General features: G+C 38.7%; 1 protein-coding gene across 3 annotated transcripts in view; it reads right to left on the reverse strand.

Moving 5' to 3' along the window:
• The window catches only part of DIS3 (DIS3 exosome endoribonuclease and 3''-5'' exoribonuclease), a 32,952-nt gene that overhangs the window by 2,130 nt on the left and 4,370 nt on the right, over positions 1 to 26,452 (reverse strand). The window contains exons 3-19 of one of the 3 annotated variants that reach the window (XM_048852136.2): positions 25,412 to 25,605; positions 25,233 to 25,306; positions 24,035 to 24,202; positions 19,512 to 19,676; positions 17,029 to 17,142; positions 16,790 to 16,927; positions 15,791 to 15,937; positions 14,233 to 14,349; positions 11,947 to 12,048; positions 10,908 to 10,972; positions 10,731 to 10,815; positions 9,931 to 10,058; positions 8,797 to 8,883; positions 7,408 to 7,564; positions 5,168 to 5,382; positions 3,376 to 3,544; positions 571 to 729 (exon numbers count right to left, since the gene is read on the reverse strand). In XM_048852136.2, coding sequence (XP_048708093.1) covers positions 571 to 729; positions 3,376 to 3,544; positions 5,168 to 5,382; positions 7,408 to 7,564; positions 8,797 to 8,883; positions 9,931 to 10,058; positions 10,731 to 10,815; positions 10,908 to 10,972; positions 11,947 to 12,048; positions 14,233 to 14,349; positions 15,791 to 15,937; positions 16,790 to 16,927; positions 17,029 to 17,142; positions 19,512 to 19,676; positions 24,035 to 24,202; positions 25,233 to 25,306; positions 25,412 to 25,605 — 2,284 coding nt within the window. Of the gene's footprint in view, positions 1 to 570; positions 730 to 3,375; positions 3,545 to 5,167; positions 5,383 to 7,407; positions 7,565 to 8,796; positions 8,884 to 9,930; positions 10,059 to 10,730; positions 10,816 to 10,907; positions 10,973 to 11,946; positions 12,049 to 14,232; positions 14,350 to 15,790; positions 15,938 to 16,789; positions 16,928 to 17,028; positions 17,143 to 19,511; positions 19,677 to 24,034; positions 24,203 to 25,232; positions 25,307 to 25,411; positions 25,625 to 26,452 lie in introns of all 3 variants that reach the window. The other 2 variants (XM_048852156.1, XM_048852146.2) reach the window with 2 other exon arrangements.

Raw genomic sequence — 26,452 nt, forward strand, 5'->3', positions numbered from 1 at the left:
TTTCCCCCAACATGGAACTTTATATCTGAATACTTGAGGCTTACAATTCATCCCCAACATCTTATATCTCTTATTTTTGCTACCAACTATGTATTTTGCTATGTATTTTCCCAGTTTATAACAGGCACCATTCACAACTCCTAATGCTCATACAACTTACACACATCAAAAAGTTTCCCTGTAGTTTTAATGTTTCTTAACGACAAGCCTAAAAATGCCAATTAAGAGAGAACACTGACTGTCCAAAGTATCAACTAAATTAAAAAAAAAATATATATATATATATATATATATATATATAAAAAATAAAAAATGAGTTCAAAATAATTATGCTGGATTTCATTAAGAATGAATGAATGCTGTTCTCCCTCAGAACCTTCTGTATTTAAAAACTTTCACACAAGGAGCATGAAGATGAATTGCTGTTACTATAGATTAGTTTATAACTTCAAGGATACAATATATTATGCCATTCCCTGCATCTAACCACTAGAATACTGATTTTAGACATTGTGCCCCATTATCAAATGAAAAGCCAAAATAAGAATAAAATCCCCTTAAATATTGTACCTCATCATTGTAATTGAGATTTGGCTTTGGTTTGTCTTTTTCTTCAAAGAAGACTGTTCCTTCTAAACCATATTTGGGAATTAGAACCACAATTGCATTCTTTCTTACAAATAAAATATACGCCTCCTCATTCACTACTCCTTTGTTTTTGAAGAACAACTGTGAGAGAGATGAATCATGAGAATAAAAACAAATGTTTAGGCAATGAAAAGATTTGCTAAAAACTGATATTATAATGGCTTGTTATGAAGACAATTATCAAACAATCACAAGTAAAGCATGTTCATACTATTCATTCAGACATTGTAATTAGTGTATTAACGTATCTGTATTTTAAAGAATCCTTATTGAGGTTACAGGGACAAACCATCCTGATGTGTAGAAAGAATAGTAAATATGGCAGGCGACCAGTTTGGCTTAACAGTGAAATCCTTGCTGATCTTAAACACAAAAAAGAAGCTTACAAGAAGTGGAAGATTGGACAAATGACCAGGGATGAATATAAAAATATTGCTCGGGCATGCAGGAGTGAAATCAGGAAGGCCAAATCACATCTGGAGTTGCAGCTAGCAAGAGACGTTAAGAGTAACAAGAAGGGTTTCTTCAGGTATGTTAGGAATAAGAAGAAAGCCAAGGAAAGTGTGGGCCCCTTACTGAATGAGGGAGGCAACCTAGTAACAGAGGATGTGGAAAAAACTAATGTACTCAATACTTTTTTTCCCTCTGTCTTCATGAACAAGGTCAGCTCCCAGACTGCTGCACTGGGCAGCACAGCATGGGGAGGAGGTGACCAGCCCTCTGTGGAGAAAGAAGTGGTTTGGGACTATTTAGAAAAGCTGGAAGAGCTCAAGTCCATAGGGCCGGATGCGCTGCATCTGAGAGTGCTAAAGGAGTTGGCGGATGTGATTGCAGAGCCATTGGCCATTATCTTTGAAAACTCAAGGCGATCGGGGGAGGTCCCAGACGACTGGAAAAAGGCTAATGTAGTGCCCATCTTTAAAAAAGGGAAGGAGGAGGATCCGGGGAACTACAGGCCAGTCAGCCTCACCTCAGTCCCTGGAAAAATCATGGAGCAGGTCCTCAAGGAATTAATTCTGAAGCACTTAGAGGAGAGGAAAGTGACCAGGAACAGTCAGCATGGATTCACCAAGGGCAAGTCATGCCTGACTAATCTAATTGCCTTCTGTAACGAGATAACTGGCTCTGTGGATGAGGGGAAAGCGGTGGACATGTTGCTCCTTGACTTTAGGAAAGCTTTTGACATGGTCTCCCACCGTATTCTTGCCAGCAAGTTAAAGAAGTATGGGCTGGATGAATGAACTAAAAGGTGCATAGAAAGCTGGCTAGATAGTTGGGCTCAACGGGTAGTGATCAATGGCTCCATATCTAATTGGCAGCTGGTATCAAGTGGAGTGCCCCAAGGGTCGGTCCCGGGGCCGGTTTTGTTCAATATCTTCATAAATGATCTGAAGGATGGTATGGATTGCACCCTCAGCAAGTTTGCAGATGACACTAAACTGGGAGGAGAGGTAGATACGCTGGAGGGTAGGGATAGGATACGATACAGAGGGCCCTAGACAAATTAGAGGATTGGGCCAAAAGAAATCTGATGAGGTTCAACAAGGACAAGTGCAGAGTCCTGCACTTAGGATGGAAGAATCCCATGCACCGCTACAGCCTAAGGACCAAAGGGCTAGGCAACAGTTCTGCAGAAAAGGACCTAGGGGTTACAGTGGACGAGAAGCTGGATATGAGTCAACAGTGTGCCCTTGTAGCCAAGAAGGCCAATGACATTTTGGGATGTATAAGTAGGGGCATTGCCAGCAGATCGAGAGACGTGATCGTTCTCCTCTATTCGACATTGGTGAGGCCTCATCTGGAGTACTGTGTCTAGTTTTGGGCCCCACACTACAAGAAGGATGTGGAAAAATTGGAAAACGTCCAGCAGAGGGCAACAAAAATGATTAGGGGACTGGAACACACGACTTATGAGGAGAGACTGAGGGAACTGGCATTGTTTAGTCTGTGGAAGAGAAGAATGAGGGGGGATTTGATAGTTGCTTTCAACTACCTGAAAGGGGGTTCCAAAGAGGATGGATCTAGACTGTTCTCAGTGGTAGCAGATGACAGACAGAACAAGGAGTAATGGTCTCAAGTTGCAGTGGGGGAGGTTTAGGTTGGATATTAGGAAAAACTTTTTCACTAGGAGGGTGGTGAAACACTGGAATGCATTACCTAGGGAGGTGGTGGAATCTCCTTCCTTAGAAGTTTTTAAGGTCAGGCTTGACAAAGCCCTGGCTGGGATGATTTAGTTGGGGATTGGTCCTGCTTTGAGCAGGGGGTTGGATTAGATGACCTCCTAAGGTCCCTTCCAACCCTGATATTCTATGATTCTATCTGGCTATAGTTCACAACTTTTTGCTATTTAGCTGCTGTAGTGGGATTCAGATAATCCTGGGCTCAATGTCAAGGTATTTTAAATTTAAAATGCATTATTTATAAGCTTTAAAAGAAAAACACGTTACAGTAGTTTGTAGTATATATGGTCTTTTTAAAAAACAAAAGTAGTACAAGGGAGTCCTGCAGATACCTTATCTATTATCCCAGGTAAAATTAAGATGTCCTTTAGAAGCAGCACTCTAATGCTGAAAACTTTAACCATTCCTTACATGCTTCAGACTTGACTTATTTTGGTATACTGTGCAGGGCAATATCGTATATTACCTACACAGATGTAACTCTTATTACAAAAGTTCACTCTTTCCTACAGTTTGAAAAGCATGACCCCATCTCAAAACTACTTACCTGGGTATGGAATGCAACTGATGCTCTTTGTGCATACTGAGCCATTTTATGTCGGTAGTTGAGATTTTTACACAGGTCTGCTAGTTTATGTTTATCTGTAAGTTCTGGATAAGTACTGTCTGCCTGTATAGCCACTGCCAATAGTCGATGTACTATTATATCAGCGTACCTGCACGGATGAGATAAAATCACTAACAGAAGGCTGAGCCCACATATCAGAATGTACTCATTTTTTGGAAGTTTCTGAATCTCATTTTATTTGTATGAATGAAATTACTCAATTTTTTTTTAAAAAAAAACCTTATCCCAGAGAAGGGACTTTAACTGGTATTATGGTAGCACGCGATGAAGGCCAATAATCAACTCTATAAAAGAGACATCACTTTACTGAACAGAACTGTTCCCTATGTGAATTCAAGATTATATTTGTTTATTTTAGTGACAAAAAAATCTGCCACAGAGCCAGCACAGTGATGTAAGAGTGAACTGAATTACTTTCTGATTTCTACAACATCAACAGAATTCCTTACTATGTTCCACCTGCAGACTTTTTATCATTAATGATGCGTAAACCAGAAACACAGTTAGACTTTCAAATTCAAGGGGGAGTTTGCACACTGGCAGTTGAGCCATAGTTTTTTCCCTTGTCAACTGAGCAAATTTAAATATCGAATCATTGATTCAGCGTGGAATGCCAATGCAATTTTTAACCATTTTCAGAGCATCGCTGAACTTGATTATGTATGAAACTATGGCAGAACAATAACTTTTGCTTAACTCAAAAAAAAAAAAATCCATTTTGGCTACTGACATATTATCCTTGGACTGTTAACAGCTCTACAATTTACCGACAGTTATACATATGTATTCCACAGGAATTTCAATTATCCATATACAACACATTTGCCTTAAAGATACATCTAGGGAGTAATGATAAGCACAGGTAGTTTCCATAAAACTTAGATCCACCTGTATATCAGGGAAACCATAAAAATAAGCCCTATTTTAAAACATATACATTGGAATTACCCTTTACATGCACACTTGGTTTCCAAATCACATTCTCACTCAAGCCAATAGTAAATTACTTCATAGAATATCAGGGTTGGAAGGGACCTCAGGAGGTCATCTACTCCAACCCCCTGCTCAAAGCAGGATCAATACCCAATTTTTCCCCCAAATCCCTAAATGGCCCCCTCAAGGATTGAACTCATAACCCTAGGTTTAGCAGGCCAATGCTCAAACCACTGAGCTATCCTTCCCCCAAAAGATACTTGCTTCCCTGTGCAACGTACAGATGAAATGTCATTTACTAAGTTAATGTTAAATTAAGGCTACATTTTATATATGTAAATTAATCCCCCCTAAAATATTATTTTACACCCAAATTCTGCAGCAGAGCTCCTACATGGTAACGATTAGCCAGATTCTGCTGTAGGTTCTGTTTGGAATGTCTCATCCTAAATGGATCCAAAAAATGTGCTTTTATGCAATTATACATTAAGGATGTACTGCTTTCCACTTAAAATACAGAAACAGACCTATTTTATGGAATGTATGACTGAAATCAGAATACTGAGCCTGATGTCATGGGAAAGAGTTACAGCAAACCTAGGAACACAGGAGTCAGACCAGGATGACAGGAGCACTGCACAAGTCATCCTTTTCAAATATAAATCAAAAGAACGATCATGAAATTTTGTTTATTATGAGGCACGATGCAGTATGTAAAGTAGTTTTAATGCATTCATCACTCTCTTCTTTCCTTTGAAAGTTCCATAAAGTAAATTACCTTCTGATGGGTGAAGTAAAATGTGTATAAATAGGTGATGCTAAGCCATAGTGATGAAAATCATTATCCATTCCAGAGCAAAAGTAGACAGCTTGCATCATGCAGCGAGTGGCCAAGATTCGCAACAGTGTATTTAGATATGGGAAATCAGGAGATTCAGCTTTGTCTAAAGTGTCAGCTAGAGCCTTTGCTGAATCAGTCTTAATTTCCAAATTCTGTAAGAAAGAAGGCTAGAGTTATATTATTGTCAAATCCTTAAAAATTTTCAAAGCCATATGTAGGAAATTAATTACACCATCTCAGCACTTCCAAACTTATCAGGTACATGCTGCCCCACATACTGTATCTCAGTGGTTCTCAGAAGTTATTTGATCATGCCCCCCTTCCTTGTGTCTGTAGTAGTTTACGCCACCCCCCAGGCCCCGGCCAGCAGACTCTGCTCTCTGGTCACCCAGCTCTGAAGGCAGAGCAGAGAGCAGCGGCTGCTGGCCGGGCGCCCAGCTCTGAAGGTGACATAGTATGGTATTGACATCCCTACTTCTCCCCTGCTGCAGACGGCAGCGCTGCCTTCAGAGCTGGGTACCCAACCAGCAGCTGCCGCTCTCTGGCTGCCCACCTCTGAATCTGTACAGTAAGTTTTCTTTTTTCCTAAAGCTTCTCTCACACACCCAGAACACATTCCCCCAACCCCTTCCCCGAGTTTAAGAACTTCTGTCATATCTGATAAATCACCTTAGAAGTGCTGACAATCTGATAGGATGTCAGTACCTTAAAGAACAGTACAGTTCTGCACATGGACTTTGATGGGCCAGCAGCAAAGAGCTAAAAGCCAATATTCTAAAAATTCAGCAAAATGTCAGATCTAATTAGCAGGGTAGCAGAGGGAGGGTGGAGGAAATGACTTTGCTAAAATTAATAATTGTATGAGTTCTTTGGGCTGCACTTTGATTTTTCATTTCTTCATTCAGCAATGGATTGAAGCTGAGATGCAGAAAAAAAAAAGAAAAGAAAAAAACAGGAGAAAGATCAGTCTGCTCAGTTTTAAAGTTAGTTTCTTCAAGTGCCAACTCTACAAATTCAACCAGCTATCCAAATTCAACCAGCTTTCCTTCTGAAACATCACCACCACTAGTAAAGATTCTCCAGGTCAAATTATGTCCTCAGTGGTGATGCTGTAACTGGATCTTTGTAAACATGAGTGTTGATGATACAAGGCCTTACAAATTCCAACTCATTTTTCCATTGCACTACCGGTTTTACCAGGCAACCAGTAGTGTAAAATTTTAGCTACTATACTAGATAAACAGGACTCTCAATACACACAGGGACCAAATCCATTGGGAAAAATGGTATTTTGACAGTCACTTTTCAGATTAGAGACACAAAAATCATCATCCCAATGTTACAGCTAAGGAGTGATTTATCCAAGATGCCAAGTCAGGGGCAGAACTTGCATCATAACACCCTGCTCCATGCACGAGAATAATAGTGGAAAAGAAAGCAAAGCTGAAAGGAATTGTGCACAGCCTCTAGAAAGTAATAACTTTTTTAAGAAGTTCAACTCAAAAGGGGCACAAAGATGTACTTAAGATAGACAGACAGAAAAAGATTGAAGTTCAACTTCCCTTTAATGAAAGGCAAAACAACTTTTTAGTTAATTCCAATCTTAAACTCATCCCTCTGATCTAAGCGTTATACAAGAATATGTAACTTTAAGGTTAGTTGTGTTGGCATTTATTTCCACCTTAGTTTATGTTAAACCATTGATTGGTCATGTCTGAAATACTATGCTTATTTCTAGATTCCAACAGCAATATTTGTTTTCAGAACCCATTAACTACAGGTCACTGACCCTCCCTTTAAATAAATGCAAAATACATTAACCAGCATAAATGATCTAGAAGCCAACACAATTACCTTAAAAAGAAAGCTCTTAGACTAGAGAGGGGAAAAACAGCCTTCCACAAGATATAAAAGATTTAAGGTTGTATTGTTTCCTTCATTCAAAAACAGGTATTTGACAAATGGGTTGGTGGAGTTTCTCAAAGCATAGACTAAATGGTGCAGGGCCAAGTTGGATTTAAAAACAAAACGGAACACAATACACAAAATAATGGGTAGAAATGCAATGGGTAGAAATGGAATTTAAGTGGCCCATTAGAGAGAGAGGTCTACACAGCAGAACAGCAAAGAATAGCCCTTTATTTAGAATTACTTTATTCTAAAATGTTAAAACTTGCCTTGGACTTTGCTGCCTTCACAAGGATGTCATAATTTGATGGAGGAGGAGCCGGGTGTTTCCGAAGCAAGGCATATTCTGAGAATTCCTCATAAATTTTTTTTGCTACGGAGATATTGGCAAGCAACATAAACTCTTCAACCATGGAATTAGTTTCTCTGTCAACAGGAAACATTTTGCACTGTTAGAAGAATATCCAATTTTTGATTTGCTTAAGCACTCTATAAAGAAGTCTTTTTACTACCTTTGACAAGATTCTAAAACTGAGCCTAGTAAACTGGCAATTTAGAACATTTATACAAACATAAGTAGACAAAATTTTAAAATATGTAAAGACAAACCTATATATTTACACAGGTCCAAAAAGGAGGTAGAGACAGAAGCAAAAAGTTACACTAAATCAATCCTACAATTTATCTGGGGGGAAGAATGGGGACAAAATCACAATAAAAAGTCTGTAAATCAGATCAAATGGCATTAGTTGATTCAGCACTTATTCAGAAGGGAAATCGCGGGATAAGCCACTTCACATTTTCTTAAATAGTCTAGTATAATTGTTCTAATATTAAAGCACACTATACATAAAAGAACTCATTTGCACATATGCCAGATAAAGTTGAGAGAGGATCTAATGGAGTCAAAAAAATTTTGACTTAAAAGTTGGGCTGGGCTTAAAGGAGCTGGCTACATAGATAAGCTTAGTTCCTCTCTTCCTGAAAGTCCCTCAGTAGCACTATGTCCTATATTAACATAAAGTATCTCGGGATCACTGTGCATGTATATAAATGCTGTGTGTCTGCCCAGATCTCTGTCTCCCAGTGTGCCCCACCGATGCTGTCCTCCCTTGGCCCCCAAACTTCAGGTCCAGTGTTTCCAACAGGCAGTGTTTGTCCTCATCACCAGGAGGGAGCTGGTTGGGATCCCTTTGCCTCATCCCCATGTGCTCCAGGCTTCTGGGGAAGGGATTCTCCATTTGCTTCCTGTACGTGCAGCAAGCAGGATGGAAGCTGTACTCTACCCTCTCATTCCCCTGCTCGCTGCCTTTCAGCTGTACTTCCTCTGCCTTTCAGCTGGTGAACTGAGCTCTTATCTATGTTCATCAACTGTCAGGTAGCCCCACAGGAGATTGAGAGGGCATGTTGAGCCTGACATTAACACTAACGTTAGGCACCCAGGATTTGAACATTTTGGTCTATGCTCATAAAAAGTAAGATCTCAATTTGAAATATTACTATGGACCTTCCCTGATTTACATACTTCATAGACTTATTAGGAAATTCATAGAAATCATAGTCCATCTAGGATTGACTGACCAAATGTAAGTGGACTCTACAAATGCACTATTCAATAAACAAAATAACTCCTCCCACCAGAAACCCATAACACCTACTTAAGCTCTTTGGTCTGCAAATCAATAGGATCATGAGTTTCACTATCTATATGGAAACGAACTTCGGGTGAGGAAAGTGTTAAAGCCCTGAAAGACAATAAACAGAACAAAATAATCATGTATTACAGCAAAAAGTACTGGAAGGCTCAGTTTAAGTAGTCTGAACAATTATACTGCTTGACTGTGATATAGGTCAAGCAAGTGCAAATTATTTCTATTAACAGGAGTTAGCGGTGCTTGCCATCTCTGAGGATCAGTCCCTGACTTCCCAAACCAAAATGTTACTGCACTTCTATGGGTATGTCTACACTTCAATCTAGGGGCGTGATTTCCAATTTAAGGAGACATACTCATGCTAGTGTGCTAAAGATAGGATGTAGCTACAGCAGTGGAAGGGGTTAGCAGCCCCAAGTGTGTGCTCATCAGAGATGCTAGTACATACTCGGGGAAGCTACCCCTCCTACTGTGGCAAGCTACCACAAGTAGGTCTCCTCAAACTGGGAATTACACCCTCAGCTTGAAGTATACACATATCCTGTGTTTGTACTTTTAGGAGATATAATTTTCTACTTCCTCTTGCAGAGATAAAGAAAAGTTAACATTCCTAAATACGCACCTACTTGAGATGACTGAATATTGTAAGAGATGAAAGCTGGAAACAAAAACCCTTCTTTATATGTTTCTTCTACAGTACAGTATTTCAAATGATACCTAGAAGTTCTGCTACAGCTCAGGTTGTTTCAGTTTTAGTTAGAACCTCAGTTCCCTAAATGGTCTTTCCTCTCGCACTATAGAAACTTTCTGGCACTCCTTTAACCCAAAAACAAGTCTAAACAGTAAGTTTTGTAAAGTGGCTAGGCTTTAAAAATATAATTGGCTTGCTATGCAAACCTTGTTACAAATATCTATCACAAACTTACAAAAGAAAATTAAAAGGTTAAGTATAGTTGGAGAACTTAAAATAACTACCTTATACATAGTCTATATTATTTTATAATGGCAATCTAACACTGATCTTCGAAATGTTATATTGGCTAGTGCAGACTAACACCAAGCGGCATGATACAGTTGGACAGATTTAAAACAACTAAACAGATGAGACCATGACATTAAAACCAATTTGAACAAATTTACCCATTATCAATTCTTCTCTTCTTCAGAATTTTTGCTAATTTATTTAGTCCACGCAAACTAGTAGTAATATCATCTTTCATGCTTGAGGAATCAATTCTCATCTGTGCCTCCGCGTATGTAAGGGATGCCTTGAAAAGAAAAACAAATAACGTGACAATTCCACAAACAACTGAGTACTGAACAGCAAAATGTTCTTCCCTTTGTTGTAAATACAAGCCATAGTTCATTGTCAAAGTATGCTGAAAACCAGCACAAACAAGGAAATCATAATCCCAAAGACTACCACTCGACACTGAATTTACCTCGTCATCCTCAAGTGTTCTGAGACTAACACAACAGAAAACACATATACAGATGTACAAAATTTGGCTTTTACACTGTACTTTTTGTGTCTCAGAGACATACGTTAGACCTGATTTTCAGATTTGCTGGGCACTTGCAGCTCCCCTTGATTGTACAAGAAGTTATGGGTGCTTGACACATCTGAAAATCAGGCCCATTATATTTTCATAAACATATGTAAATATCAGGCCAAAAAGTATAGGAAGAGAAATGTAACCTCTTGTTTAATTGCCTTAACATGTTGATTCGGGCGAGGCATTTATTTTGACTTTATTTAAAAAGTCATTTTCTAATTATAAAATGAAATAAAAATGTAGAAAAAACAAAAGGAGTAATGAAAAGAAGGAAAAACTCCTATATATTGAGTCTCTGGATCCTTAGGACATTCAGTTTCCAGTACAGTTTTTCCAGGTTGTTTTTATAAGCATTAAAATAATATTTTAATACACATAACTAACCTTGGAATTAATAACACTCTTGGTAAATCTGGTTTTTAAAATTTCAGCATTGTGGTTCATTTCCCATATACATGAAAATGCAAACCTAAAAAAAAAAGAATCAACCGAAGTTAAAAACATGGAAAAAACATCTGGAGCTACTTGGACAAGATCTAAATATAGATTAGGTACAAATACCTGTCCACGTTAGATCTCAAGGAGCATAAATTGGAGCTAAGCAACTCTGGAACCATATCAATCCTCTGTAAAACAAGGGATAAACAAACTATTTAGCAATACATACAGTTTTACCTAAATTAGTTAGAGACTTCTTTCCATCCCAAATCATAGGACAATAAAATATTTAACAGCAAGAAAATATTAGTTCTAAGCTTTTATTAAATGGCTCTTCCAGCAGACATTAATCTCATCATGAAAAATATAAAATAGGTTTTCAGATTTATAAGAAAAAGGAATACACAACTTCAGAAGAAGCTTATTCCTTCTGAGTGGGATCTAACAGGTGTCAGTTTTTGTAACAGCTCTTTCTACAGTAGCTATTATTGAAAAGAAATGGTGGTCCATAGGAAATATACTGCTGCGAGTTAGACAAAACAAATGGAGCTGAATCGGGCACAGACATCTGTGTGATGGAGCCTTTCTAGGCTACAAGAGATTCTGCAATGAGAAAAGCCAATCAGATGTTACTATATTAAATTGAGCAGACTCCACAGCTTTGACTATCTTGTTGCCTATGAATGCCACATCTCTGTATTTACTTTAGGATTCTGTACTTGTGCCAATTGTTCTACTGTAACTACCAATTACTGGGTCAGCTCTACTCTGGCTGATGACCAGTCAGGGAAGGAACTACAACTCTGATCTTTGACAGTGATCTGCAAATTACAATGAGTTTAACACTCCAGAGTCAGAAGTACGTAGAACTCCGCTCTTAACCCTGCTACTTGGGACATACAGTATATGCAACATACTTCGAAAATGATGTATTTCTTATTGTGATTCAGAGAGAACCTTTAGAATGATCTACAGTCCTGCTCTATTGGCTGACTCCTGATGCAACGTATGTTTACTTTAACACATTATCCAAATTAAGTACAGTCTAAAGACCTCCCTTTTGTTCAGCTTGGAGATAATGATATATCTCCGTCTCCTCCAAATAAAATGTTAGCAACAACATTCCACCAAAACAAGAAAGCTCTATGAAAAGAGCATTTACTTTTTCACATAGATATACAGTTGTCCCTCTTTTGGCTGACTCTTGGTCCAAAGCATTTCCTGGTCGAATAAAATGGCTGACGTCTGCAATATGTACACCAACCTTTGAAAGAAATAAAAACCTGGTTTTCAGCATGCATATCACACTGTATGCATTTTATGGATTGAAGCAGTGGTTCTTGTATTATCTTAAGCAGAGATTCACAATGTGAAAGACTGTCTGTGTTTTCATCTCTCCTCACAATCCCTGCAGCAACTACTGTGACTGATTACATGAACAAGTAACCTTAATTTAATTTCACTTTAAAGTGATGTTTACAGTAGATACAAGATAGGGGTGCACATCTATTGCCCAGGTGACAGACTTTACATTTATTGGGATGGTAACTCTCCTTGTTGCTTGCAGCCTCCACTGCTCTAATCTCTCTCCAAGTGAAACTGCAATTTGGGTTTGTCTTCCTCCATGTTTGCTAGCCCTACAATTTTGGTGTTATGTGCTATTATTGTCACAAGCTAATATATATCAAAACACACAATACAACGAGTTGTGAGGTGCAAAAAGGTGTTTACAAGTAACTTAAAAAAACCCAAACAACCCCCACCTTCCCAACCTTTGTAAAAATCCCTTAGACTCCTAGACTGGGCTACTGGTTTGAATAGAACACATGGAAAATGGGAATAGCAAATACAATGCATGCACAACATTGTGGTAAAAATTAACTTTTCAAATTTCCTGAACTACAGGCTTGGTTTCTCAACATTAATGTTAACTAGTATTAATATTCCATTTTTACTTCTTTTTTTAAATAGACACCAGAGTTCACTAGCGAACCTGTGCTACCTGGATATAAGCACAGTCTCAGATAACATGGAAAGCTATACACATATGTACATGCATCTGTATTATGACCCTCACCCTACAAAGGGATCAGCACTGGAGACTACAAAGGGCACAAATCACCTCATAGGAGTCCACCTGTGGGATTCTGAATGCGTGCAGGATCAGGGCCTACTACTACACATTGGAAGTATTAAAATGCATGTGCAAAACAACTAATATCAAATGGTCATATCTTCAGTAACTGAAAACCAATGTTTTTCACACCTAGTCCCAGACCTCAGTGAGACTTAATTTCATGCTAAGTATGTCAAATTTCCATTAACTAGTTATTCCATCTGTGCATAACTTAAAGAATAGCCAAACACAAATGTGTCAAAAAAAAAAAAAGGAAGTCGCAGATATAAGATCTTTGGGCAGACAGCACACTTGGAAGATTTCAAGCCAAGAGCAGGATTATTGGGAAAATTATGAGTGAGAACTGGGGATTATAGTTAAATATGTTTTACAGCCTAGAAATGTCTTCTCCGAGCAACCACTTTAAGGACTTGTCCCCACTTGAAATGCCACAGTGGCACAGATGCGTTGTTGTAGCTGCATTGCTATAGCGTTTTAAGTGTAGACACTTCCTATGCTGACAGGAGGTGTTCTCTCGTCAGAGTAAGTAATCCACCTCCCTGAGAGGTGGTAGCTAGGTTGACGCAAGAATTTTTCTGTCGACCGAGCACTGTGTGCATGAGGATTTAGGTCAGCTTAACAACGCCATTCAGAGATAATGGATTTTTCACACCCGACTGACAGTTAAACCGACTTAATTTTCTAGTGTAGACCAGGCCTAAGAGACTGGCTGAAGCAATCTAAGGGCATGTCTTCACTAGCAACATTAAAGCACCGCCGCAGCAGCGCTTTATATGGCTGTGTAGTCACGGCACCTCCACAAGGGGAATAGTTACCAGTGCTGGGAGCCGCTGGTGCACTATCTACGCTGGCACTTTACAGAGCTGAAATTTACACTACTCAGGGGGGTATTTTTTCACACCCGAGTGAGAAAGTTGCAGCGCTGTGAAGTGCCAGTGTAGACAAGCCCTCTCGCAGCATTTTCCCTAAATGCTGAGTGACATTGCATATCGCACACCCATTTCAAAATTAAAAAAAAAAAAAAAACCCAACAAATCTTTTTTGTGACTTTCTTGGAAAAGTGAAACTTAATCTCAAGAAATATTTTTAAAAATCCTCCTTGTCCACCCAGTCACATTTCATTTTAATGTGCTGATATCAGTGGCTCCATTACTGCAACTGGTGAAGACAAAAACATTTTCTAGCGCTGCACATTAAAGAAATCCCATTTCAGTTCCTTCTGCCATTACACTGTTGTTTGAGGAAAGGGGGGGGGGGGACAATGACGACAAATAAATGGCCCGTAGATAAGAAAATAATGGAACAAAATACCTCTAGATTTCCATTTTCCAGCTCTCTGCAATGTAATGCATCATCAATATCAGTACAGCCTGGAGGATCCACACTACAAACACACAGATATCTCAAGTCTTCTCTAACTTTCATGTCCTGAAATTTTAAATAAGTTTTTCAAACATATTGTAGAAACCAAACTACAAAATGTCATTAGAGGAAGGTACTTTGGGGTAAGATTTTCAAAAGCACCAAAGTGAGTTAGGAGCACAAGTCACATCAACTTTCAGTAACAGAAGAGCTTCTCCCTCATATACAGTTAGGTCAAAGTGTACAGGACTACAGTGATGAACAGAAGAACTATGAGAGAAATGTTTAAAGCATTTGTTATTTACTGGCAAACAGAAGAAAAAAGACACAAGCTTTTCATGAGCTGAGTCAGCATGGAGTTAGTAAATGATCAGGAGCTAAGCAATAGCGGTTCTGACACTCAGTCCTTCTGAGTGTCAGAGTCAGTAGTTCTTGGCTCCTGATCCTTTGCACAGCTCATGCTGACTTGGAGTTCATGGAAAATTTTGTGGTTTAGGAGAAATCATATAACCTCTCTGTCTCAGTTTTCCAGTTTAAAAAAAAAGTTGCAAATGAATATGTGTAATGAATGTAAAATGAGGATACTACCCACCTACCTCACAGAGGTTATTACAAGGGTCAGTTAATGTTTGTAGAGAGCCTTGATTACAAGTGATTATTTTATACATCCTAAAATAGTCATTTCCCACATTTAGGTTATATCATTGGAGGAAATGCACTTGGAATTCAATAAACAGGAAGTTAACTAGTTGGTTTTGTATTGAATATACTTTGAAGATTTGGGAGAGCGGTTGAAGAAATCTAATACAGCATAACTCTTGCTGGTGGAACGAAGGAAGGAGCGAAGTAGAAATAACATTTAAAAATTCTCATCCCAAGAGACGGTAGGTTTGGAAAAGTTCTTCCCCTCCCATCTTTATTCTCGGAGATCCCTTTGCAACAAGACAGAGAAATTTTGTGTCTGGTTTTGAAGGAGGAGTCGTGGTAGTCCTTGAGCTCAGTTAAAACTAGTGTTGTCATAGAGTGACTGGCCCCTTTAAGAGGGAGCACGGTCCAGCGCACTCTATGACTGGCTACCTGGTCTGAACTGGGCTTAAGGGAAAGCACCTGGGCCCTAATAAAAGAAGAAACAGTACAAAGACTGCAGAGAGTGAGAAAGGGTCCTACAGCGAAGACCCTGAGATCAAGGGTCAACCCCAGGAGGGGCTGAGAATGGCTTACTAAAGCAGGGAAAAGCCTATGACACTAGGGGCATTTTGAGACAGTACCTCAGAGAGGAGGAGCTGTGCCCAGCTTCGGGCAGGGGGTAGATTTTTTTTGTGCGTGTGTTTATTTTGAACCATATGCCAATAAAACCTGTCCCTAAGGAGGGGTATTACTGAACAGAGAGAAAGACTGTATGGAGCTCACAAGACTGAATAGAGCCCTGAAAAGGAGAAGCAGAGGTAGAGAGCTACAAGGGGGTGCTCAGGTGGCAGCCACTCTGTTACATGTGTTTTTAATTTACCTCTTCTGTAATGCTCCATGGCATTTTTGGTAAGAAGCTAAGAACAGCCTGGGAGAAAGCCTGATGGGGAACATCATGTTCAAGAAGCAGAACTTCTGTCTCAGTCTCTTTATCTCCAGCAGTTCCTAAATTCTTTACAAAGTGACCCTAAGAAACGAGAGAGAGATATTTAAGCAGCATCTTGACACGGGGCTGTTTGACAATCAAATACTTAACATTACAGTCTCTTAAGCTGTTATTGAGCTAAACTATACAGTACACTCTCCCCTTAGCTACTTCCTCATCTTGGAGGTCCATTGTTTTTCTGTGGCGCACACATTCCCTGAGAACTGTTCTAGCCAAAGATATTTAAGTTCCAAGATTTTACCCACTCCTTATTTCCCCCTTTGGAGCCACAATGCCCTCCTTGAGAGAGATGGTACTCTCTCCACAGTTATACTCTCTCCACATTTCAGATTATAATACTCTTTTGACACTGATTTGATTTCCCAGATAGTTAGAAATATAAAGTTCTTCTTTCACTTCGAAGTCTCATAATGTGCTTCACAGAGGTTAACTTCGAGCCCTGTTTATTATTCTTGAGTACTGTCAGTGTATGCAATAATGTACAGGAAAAGGAAAACACAGCATTCCCTGGCCTATATAAGTAAAAACACCAGAATCAGTTCAGAAATATTTCATTTCAGAACTTTAGGACCAGACTTTCAAAGCCTAAATACAAGAGCTGAGAGTAAGCAGCAGCTATGGATGCTCAGCACCTCTGAAGAAAAAAAAAAGTGGGGCCACTTTAGATGCTCAAGTTTGAGAGCTGTGACCTCAAATGTTATTCAATCATATCATTATTTTGGGAACTTCCTCAGCATTGCTAAAGGTACTCAAAACATGTAACACAAGAAAGTTTTAAGTCACCTAGCTTAATACTACTAATAGTTCTGATCATTATATTAAAAATTACTATCCTCAGATATAGAATAATGAAATTTTTATTTTAAAACTTACATTAGGATATCTGGAATTTCTGGGCCAACCATCAATAGCAACAATAATTCTTTGTCCCTCTAATGCAGAAGATTGTCTGGTTTCTATTCGAATTCGAGGGATTCTGCGATCAGCCGGTGTAAACAAATGCCGTCTGGCCTGTTAAAATAGAAAAGGAGGAGAAATAACTTTTCCCATTCCCCCTCTTTTTTTTTTTTTTTTTTAAAAAAACATTTACAACAAACAGAATATTTGCTTACCTCTTTTATCTGTGATTTGGAAAGCATGCCACAAAATGGTCTCCAATTTCTTTTTATAATACCTACTACTCTTCCTGATGGTCTCAACATATTCTTGCTTACAGATGACTTTAGCTAGGATTTAAACACAAACAGTATTTGAGTTCATTATTTTAAACATAGCTAATATAGTAAATAATCTAACTCATGCTTTAAGGACACAATTTTATCTGCCACTGTAATGGTCATAAACTATATTATGACATCATAAATAGGACCATGACTCTCTCATCCTCCCATATCCTTTACACCACTTTTAATGTCTGCAAGGTGTGACATCAGCTGCTTTGGTTTAGATTAAACTGGTTTTAACCCTAAATGTACAGATATATTACATAAGAACACCACAGTGGAGAAAAAAAATTTGCAAAAAGGGTTCATAGATTCCAAGGCCAGAAGGGATGACGTGATCATTCAGTCTGACTTCCTGCATACAACCGCCCCAGAACTGCCCCCAAAATAACCCTAGAGATCTTTTTGAAAAACATCCAATCTTGATTTAAAAATTGGTCAGTGATGGAGACTCCACCCTGACCCTTGGTAAATTGTTCCAATGCTTAAATGTCCAATGCTTAAATTGTTCTTGCTGTTAAAAATGTACGCCTTATTTCCAGTCTGAATTTGTCTATTTTCATCTTCCAGCATTTGGATCAGGTATACCTTTCTCTGCTAGATAAAGAGCCCATTACTGAATATTTGTTCCCCATGTATGTACTTATAACTGATCAAGTCACCCCTTAATCGTCTCTTTGTTAAGGTAAGTAGACTGAAAGAGATCAGTGTATCACCATAAGGCAGGTTTTATAATCCTTTAATCATTCTCATAGCTCTTCTCTGAACTCTAATTTATCAACATGCTTCTTGAATTGTGGACATCACAACCAGACACAGTATTCCAGCAGTCGTCACACCAGTGATAAATACAGATGTAAAATAACTTCTCTGCTCCTACTTGAAATTACCCTGTTTATGCATCCCAGCATCACATTAGCTCTTTTGGCCACAAGGTCGAACTGGGAGCTCATGTTCAGCTGATTATCCCCAATGACCTCAAATCTGTGTGTGTAAGAGGAATGCTCTCTTGTTCTGCTGCCCACACAATCCCTCAACTCTCCTCCACCCTTGCTGTTCTGTAAACCTCTTAACAAAAGAGTCTCATTACTCGGGGATGTGAATGGGGGAGGAGGAAGCTATGTGCTTATTTTAAGACAACAATTTAAAAGCCAGGAAATTCAAAGTTAATGTAACAGGCATTTGACTATATGGAAATTAAGGTGCCCACTGTATCTGAACTCTACCCCCACAGAAATACTATCTTCCTGTCTCTTTTTGTGAATGGAGTATCACAAATACGTACCATAGAATGTTTTATAAATGGTTCCTTATATACATGACCCCACTGAAGGCTAATGGTCTGTCATCACATTTAACCTTTGCTCTTTTCATGCAAGAGCTGTAATCTGGACCTAGCTCCGTGTCTAATAACTGGCTCGTACATGGAATCAGAAGGTAATCACGTGAGACCTTCCATACATTCCAGGAGCAGGACCATTTATGAGCAGGGACTGATCACCCCCAGTATGCTATTTTTCTAATTAGAAACTTGTACAGTGCATCTTTTTTACATATCTGTGCACATTTAGTACATCTGTATGTCTATAATAAAGGCAGGAGTTAGCAGGACAATTGTGTAATTAAGATTAAGGCATCCAAGTTTTTGTGGTCCCTAATAAGAAGAAATCTGTAACAAATTGTTATTTGTAATCAAAAATAAAAGGATGGTAAAGTTTCTGATTTTTCTCAGAAATTACGAAAGGCAGTGTTTAAACAGCGTAGGCATCTTTTCTATGTATTTAAAAGAAATATAAATATTTGAAAAGATGTGAAATTTAACTTTACATGTGAATTTCCTGGTTGTTGTGGGGTTTTTGTTTTAAATAACCAGCGTTTTTGTAAGGTATTTTATTGACACCCCCTTAAGCTGCTGCTAAGTACACGTATCATCAATGTTATCTTTACTTTCTTGGTCTAGGCATAAAAAGTTAAATTCTCAATAAATTATCATCCCCATAAAAATAAAATAAAAAATAAGAGCAGCAGGTAAACTGGAGGATACGTCTAGTTTTGAAGGAAATTTTATACAAATCACATGGAGAAGAGAGTGAGAGGTAAGAAAGTCTGTATCCAGCTATGACCTGGCTACACTGGCGTTCCTGATTTCACATCTCTCACCACTAGAACTGGATGAAAAAAACTGGTATCGTTATAAAATTTTATCCATTTTGTCAAAACTATAAATTTTGGAAATTTTTAACTAGACCTATTGAACTTATCTTTCAAGAGCTGAAATAGATCTTTCTCCAGGTTGCCAAGCAACAAGAAGAAAGGAGACAACACAGGAGCACAAATAGGACTGAATCAGAAACCTGTCATTTATATCATACAGTATTTTCTTTTTCTTCTTCGTTTTCATCATCATCTTCATTTTGACCCTCATCTTGCAAAACCACAGAGGATGGTGCAACCCACTGGTCTTTTGCCAACACTTCCACAGCTACTAGATCTTCATGAACTGCTCGGTTTAAATTTTTAAGCCCTTGTATAATTATCTGTTTAAGAAAACAATGTTTTAGATATTAAAATTACAAAATTTTACAGTAGTCCCGCAGAGGCCCTATTGTGTTAGGCACAGTACACACGTACAATAGAAGCAGCAGTCCCTGTCCCAAAGAGCTTACACAGTCATTAAGAGTTAGCAATAACTATTTTTTCCATCCCAGGTCTCTTTCAGTACTAAAGATACTTTCCTAGTGTTCTCACTCTCACTAACCTCACATTTTAACCCAGATTGAATTTGGAAAATCCAAGAGTTATCTCCTTTTATTGTTAATCTTTGTTTCAACTGATTTAAAATTTACCTTAAATGTATAAGAAACTTTAATAAAGCACAAATGTGACCTTTCATACGTTTCCCTTGTGACACTGGTAAACCAAGTGCCAGTTCTGACCAAAACTGTAGGCATTAGCTAAGACTCATAGCTGCAAACCAAATCAGCATATTTGTAATAATAAGTATTATTAATTATTATTGTAAGACTGTATTTAGTGTTTAGACTATGAAATGTTTGTAAGTTGCTACATGCGTTAATCTCACTTGTAAGGTCTGTATCCCATGCTATAAGGAAATATGTAATATGTAATATAAGGAAATATGTAAGTTTTGTTTTATGACCTTGAAAATGTTTGCTCTGAACTTGTGCACACAAGTGGGGAATTGTCCCTCCCACCCATTAATGACATCTATCAAAATTAAATGGATCATTATGGGACATCTCTATACAAAGGACTGTGAATGGCCTCATCACACCTTAGAAATGCTACATGCAAGAGAGCTCCTCTCATGGACTGGAAAGCCAAAAGTAAAAAATAAAACAGGGTCAAAAGAAAACTATTCATCTCTCTTTGTTGTTTGAACTCTCACAGGGTCAAAGACACTAAACTAAAGCAGAGCTCCCCAGGGTTGACCTGAAAGACATTTTGAACAGACAGATTATTACCACATCTCTGTCATCTTTAGGAATCACAGATGGTAACTCAATGTGAGTATGTTTGCTTGCTTTACTCTGTAAAATAAAGCATTTCTTTTTCCTAATAAAGGTTAATAAACCTTTAGATAGCTTATTACAGGACTGGCTACAGAAGTGCTCCTTGGTATAAGGTCTAGGGTATCAACTGATCTGGGGTAAGTGAGTGGTCTCTTGGGACCGGAAGAAACCTGAATATTTTGTGACTGTTGGTGTAACTGACCATTTGTCACTATGTCCAGCTTGCCTGAGTGGCCAGACAGACTGGAGAGTCTGTGAGTCAATGGTAAAACTGTAACAGTGATCCTGGAGTTCACATCTGTTACTGGGTTGGTAAAAATCTAATTACAGATATAGAACACACCACCTCATGTTTCACATGTATGCAGAGGAATCAATTAAAAATATTACAAGAAGAGACTCTATGGTATTGCACACATCCAATACAAAACCACTGACTCCACAAACATCTCCCATGTCGTGATGAAGAAACTACTATCTCATACTTGTACGAGTTAACTGTATACCTTGCAGGAAAAACATTGAGCAATTCTTTGCATGCTGAAAAGAATTGTCCTTGTTACATGGTGTAATGAAGCTGCTGCCTCACCTGTTAGGATACAGATATTCAGGCCTGCCTGTAAAGGCCTATACTCTAAGAATTTAGGTGTATTCTTATCACTTGGCTAGTTATAGAGGTAAAAAAGAAAGAATCAAAATCACTGTCTGCCGATGTAAGAGCGTTCTCTTACTGTGACAGTCTGAGGTTCTGTTCTTAGGCTAAGGCCTTTGGCTAAGCAACAGAGGCAGCCATAAGCTGGGAAGCAAATGGTCACATCCTCACATTCCAAACCAGTCACATTGAAATAAGGTGTTATTGGGCTGTTAGGAATACAATCCTGTCCTGATAATGCCTATCGCCTCCAGAGAAAGGGAAGTGCCAAGAAAACGTAAAAGGAAACTTAGTTTGATAGCATCCTGTCTGGCAAGAACTCACTTATCAATAGCTGGGATGTGAAATCCTCACTTCTGTATTGTTTTGTCATTATAGTTCCCACTTTGCTATTGTTGGTCTGTATAATCTCTGCCTGGTTCTGTAATTGTTCCTGTCTGCTGTATAATTAATTTTGCTGGATGTAAACTAATTAAGGTGGTGGGATATAATTGGTTACATAATCATGTTACAATATGTTAGGATTGGTTAGTTAAATTTCAGGAAAATGACTGGTTAAAGTATAGCTAAGCAGAACTCAAGTTTTACTATATAGTCTGCAGTCAATCAGGAAGTTGGTGGGTGTGTCGGGAAATGGGAAGAGGGAATGGGGAAACTGGAATCATGTTTTGCTAAAGGGGAAAATGGGAACAGGGAATAGGGGTGCAGAAATTGGAATCATGTTTGACTAAGGGCAGGAATGGGAACAGGGACACAGGTGTAAGGCTCTGTGGTGTCAGAGCTGGGAAGGGGGACACTAAGGAAGGAAACTGGAATCATGCTTGCTGGAAGTTCACCCCAATAAACATCAAATTGTTTGCACCTTTGGACTTCGGGTAATGTTGCTCTCTGTTCATGCGAGAAGGACCAGGGAAGTAAGTGGGTGAAGCAATAAAGCTCCCTAACATCACCCAGTTCAGAGGAGTTTCTTGGTAGCTCCCATACGGCGGCTGACACTAAAGTTATCTTGTATGTGCTCAATGCCAGAGAGAGAGGTGCTACTAAACTCTGGATTTTTGTACAAGACACAGATGTTCTAGCACTCTCTGAGAGACATTACACCTAAGATTTCTGCAAGATTGTGTTTCTGTGACTGCTGTTGTGGAACAGAATTATTGTATATCCCTCTGAGATGCATTCCTATCACTTGGACCATTAAAAGTTGCTACAATGCTAGGTTTCCGGATGTGATACTACTGGAAGGCTGGCTAGAATGACCAAATTATCTTAACGGGAGGCATTTTATTCAACCTCTGATGACTCTCTCCTTACTCTGAAGGTGGTCACAACAGCTGAGACAGTCACTAATAAGGTAATAAATGCACTGGACATGTTTATATGCTGAGTTTACCATTTGAAGACCAACATTATTACACTTGCAGAGCTCTGTTGGTGGATGCTTTCCAAGAAGCAGACAAATGGAAAAAATTGCCACCAACAAGGGGTGCATTTATATCTGGTATCAACAGGGCAAATCATCAAGCAATGGAATGGTTCTGTGGATGATCAAGCACATCCAAAAACTACCCTCCCCTCCTGGGCACGAATGGGTCTTGGAGGAAGGATTTATCACACACCAGTGATATATAAAATACCATGCATGCCCGAATCAATCCTTCAGGTAATCAAATGCTTGTATGAACAGACTGGATACTCAACACCCTGCAAAGGTTTGGCTAACAGCGTGCCTTATACGGAGATATGCAAGAGTGGCAATTTGTCTAGACGGAGATGACTCTGATGATGACTTGATGAATTAAAGTTTACAGTCCTACATGTCAGGGCTAATTCCCCCAGGATTATCAAAGATCAAAGTCCTTCTTATGTAAGCAATGCATCCCTGTGTTAAACTAAAAAAAATTTGATTTTTAAAAATGTTCTCAACTATATATTTACACAATTGTTCTAGGTTTGTCGTGTTTGGTATCACTGTGTTTGTGAAAGACCGGACTTTCAAATGATACCCAACTTGACCCATTTTCAAAGACATTGTATTATCAAAGTTTCCAACAATTGGAAGACCTGGAGCTGGAAGAAAGCAGCAAGTCCTCCCTACGACGCAGAGGGTGACACGACTGAAATTATGATTTTGTAGATTTTTTTTAAACAAATCAAATGAGACCTTCCCTACCTTTCCATCACTAACTTGCCCACAGAATGAGATTTTACGACATTACATTCCCAGAGTACTAACTTCCGTAAGTGCTCAGGAAGATGAGCAAAAATATATATTTGAATGTACTCCAGACATATTTCCTTGGTCTTAAAACGTGGACTTGTATATTGGTCAATAGAGAATCTTCTCACTTTGATTAACAAAGAGTCAGAGTTGTGGCAGAGAAAACTGGAGGGGGAAAAAAATGGCCGCAATAAAATGCACACTGCTCACAAAAAAGAAGCGGACAGTGCTATAAAAACCAAGATCTTGGTAGAAAACCTGAGTTAAAGACAACTGGGATGACATGACATAGATCACATATAGGTAACTAATGTAGAACTAATGTAAAACTAAGAGAAAGGGCCTTCATTAAGCGAAGGGACATTATAGCAACATTTCAAAACAGTAAGAGGTCATGTGGCTCATCTACATAAATCCTTAGAAACCCATAAGTTATTCATAAAAACACACTGGATGTTTTTCAAAACATGAAATCGAATGCAAAAAACTCACTTCTTTGTTCTCTTCAGTATCTCCATGAATCCATACTGTAGCTTCAAGATAATTATCTCTGTTGGCTCTGAAGGTTCCTTGAAAGTAGATTCCAGATTTTATGCCTTGCTGTAATTTACTAAGGGGAAGATGCTCTGAAAAAATTATCCTTCCACTTTCTATTTCTTTCTGTTAAAAAAGTTAAAATTGTAGTTGATTCATTGCATTCATAACTATTCTAAAACTAAGCTCACTGACATCAAATTCAGACTACTGAACTTCAGTGCAAAAATCAGAGGTATAACCATTTGTTTAGGTAGCAATAAGATGTGCAGGCTACTGCTAACAGGAAGTGGATTACTGTCTCAAAAGGTTTCACAGCAGTACAAGGACCCTGGAAGCATCACATACTGGGAGTTCTTTTCTTCTGCCTGCAGCTGCACACCATAGCCATATACTGTGTGGATATCAAGTGCATTTATATTTATTCAGAGGTTATCAGGACAGCATCAAGTTTGTATGAGGGAAAAACCGTTCAAGACAATATTTCTCAATGTTCCATGTAACCTCTCACCCCCTGCCAAATCCTAAACCTTTAAAATCACAACCAAATTAGAGTGATTTAAAGCATTTACTAAAACCACAACTTTAAGAGAAATATTGAGCAAAGTGAGAGCCTTGGAACCACATGAACTCTAATATATTTAGTAAATCAGAAAATATTTTGTCCCATATTAAATCATTGCTAATTATATGAGTATGTAGGTATTTGAAATACCTAAATTGTTTATACAAGTAAATCATATTAAATAAAAATTGACAGAAAACACTCATGAAAAATATTAATGTGAGCTCTAAAATAACAGGAACAACCGAAGAGCTAACTGGTCCACAATCCAGTTTTAGGCAATGTTTGTTTACTCCAGTTATTCTGGCTATAGATCTACATTTTTGGTTCAACTGATATTGTTTTCACCCGACACTGAATGAGGAGCTATCTACCGTAACTGTGACTTCTGCATGTAACTTGTAACGGTTTTCTAATAACTGCATAAACAGTGCATTCTGAGCAGCATTTCATTTCTCCAGCAGCAGCAAAACAATACGGTCACGAAACTTTGATAAGTTAAGAATGCACAAAAAGACCAGTATCACCATATTGCAAACCATTTATATTTCTTTTGAAGAGCTGGAACAAAATAAATAAAAGAAAACATACCCCTTCATCAGATACACAAGCAAGCCGATCTACAAGATCAGGATTAGCTATCAAGCTCTTTATATACTCTTCACCTATAAAAACACAGGCAGAAGATTATTTATTTACAAGATAAGTATGAAGACACTAGGAGATTTTTACATGTCAGCAATAAGTCAAATACTTCATATCAAACTTACATGTATAAGCAGTTAACCCCTCTTCCACAGCCTTCTCTTTATTATTTCTGTCATTTGTTAGTAAAATAACTTGGATGGTCTCCTCATTGTTTATTTTCTTCAAGTGTTCATCATACCATTTTGCTGCTACTCGGATGGCTTTATCGTTGCGGTCATTAGCAGTTTCTCCTTGCTCTTGTTCTATATAAGTTTCTCTGAAACCAACAGAAAATCCTAAAGCAAGGTTAAAAGTGTGATGCTACTGATGTTTAAATATATCCAACAACAATCTAAAAGTTAGGGGAATAAGGAAAAATAGTGAGAAAATTCTATTTCCAACACAGAAATTATTCAAGATTAGGGAGGATGTGAGACACTCCAGAGGGACTTAATGAATTTCATTAACTGAGCAACACAAGGACAAACATAATGCACTACAGAAACAATAATAGAAGTTACTTGCATGCACCAACAAATCCAAATTAGTTATTTCCTGTGATGGAGTTTACAGACCCCACACCAAGTCTGAGAAAGAGGGAAGGGCTGGAGCAGTACTGGGGCAGGAAAACTTTGCCCTCAGGCAATGCCTAGCATGGTCCTGGGGAAAGGACCAGTATAAAGAAAGCTCCAGCACGGGTGAGGAAAGAGAGAAGTACTGCTCTTCAGCAGTAGAAAACGCAGCCCCTACCCCTTTACCTTCAACAATAACAAAGGAGGAGAACTGTGTGCAGGAACACCAGAGAGTTACCTGCATTGGCCCCTAGATTGCAGGTTTAAAGCCAACGAGATTTACTTAACAGCAGACATGCCCCAAATGGAGACATCAGGTGTGGTAGGAAGTGGCTCAGGAGAAGGTGACTAGGAGGTGGGCCAAACTTAGGCCACTCCAGGCTCTTACACTTTCAGGGCCCTGGGCTGGGATCTCGTTGTGCAAGGCGGCTCAGGTCTGCTTCCCTCCCAGATTCCCCTCCCCAAGCCGTAGGCTGGGCCGGACTAGGTGTTACCATCAAGGAAGCCGACCTAGCTGAGACCCATTCAGGGGTCCAGGACACACTCAACTGA

The sequence above is a fragment of the Caretta caretta genome, chromosome 1 (genome assembly GCF_965140235.1).
Source record: "Caretta caretta isolate rCarCar2 chromosome 1, rCarCar1.hap1, whole genome shotgun sequence".
NCBI classification, from domain to species: Eukaryota; Metazoa; Chordata; order Testudines; family Cheloniidae; genus Caretta; species Caretta caretta.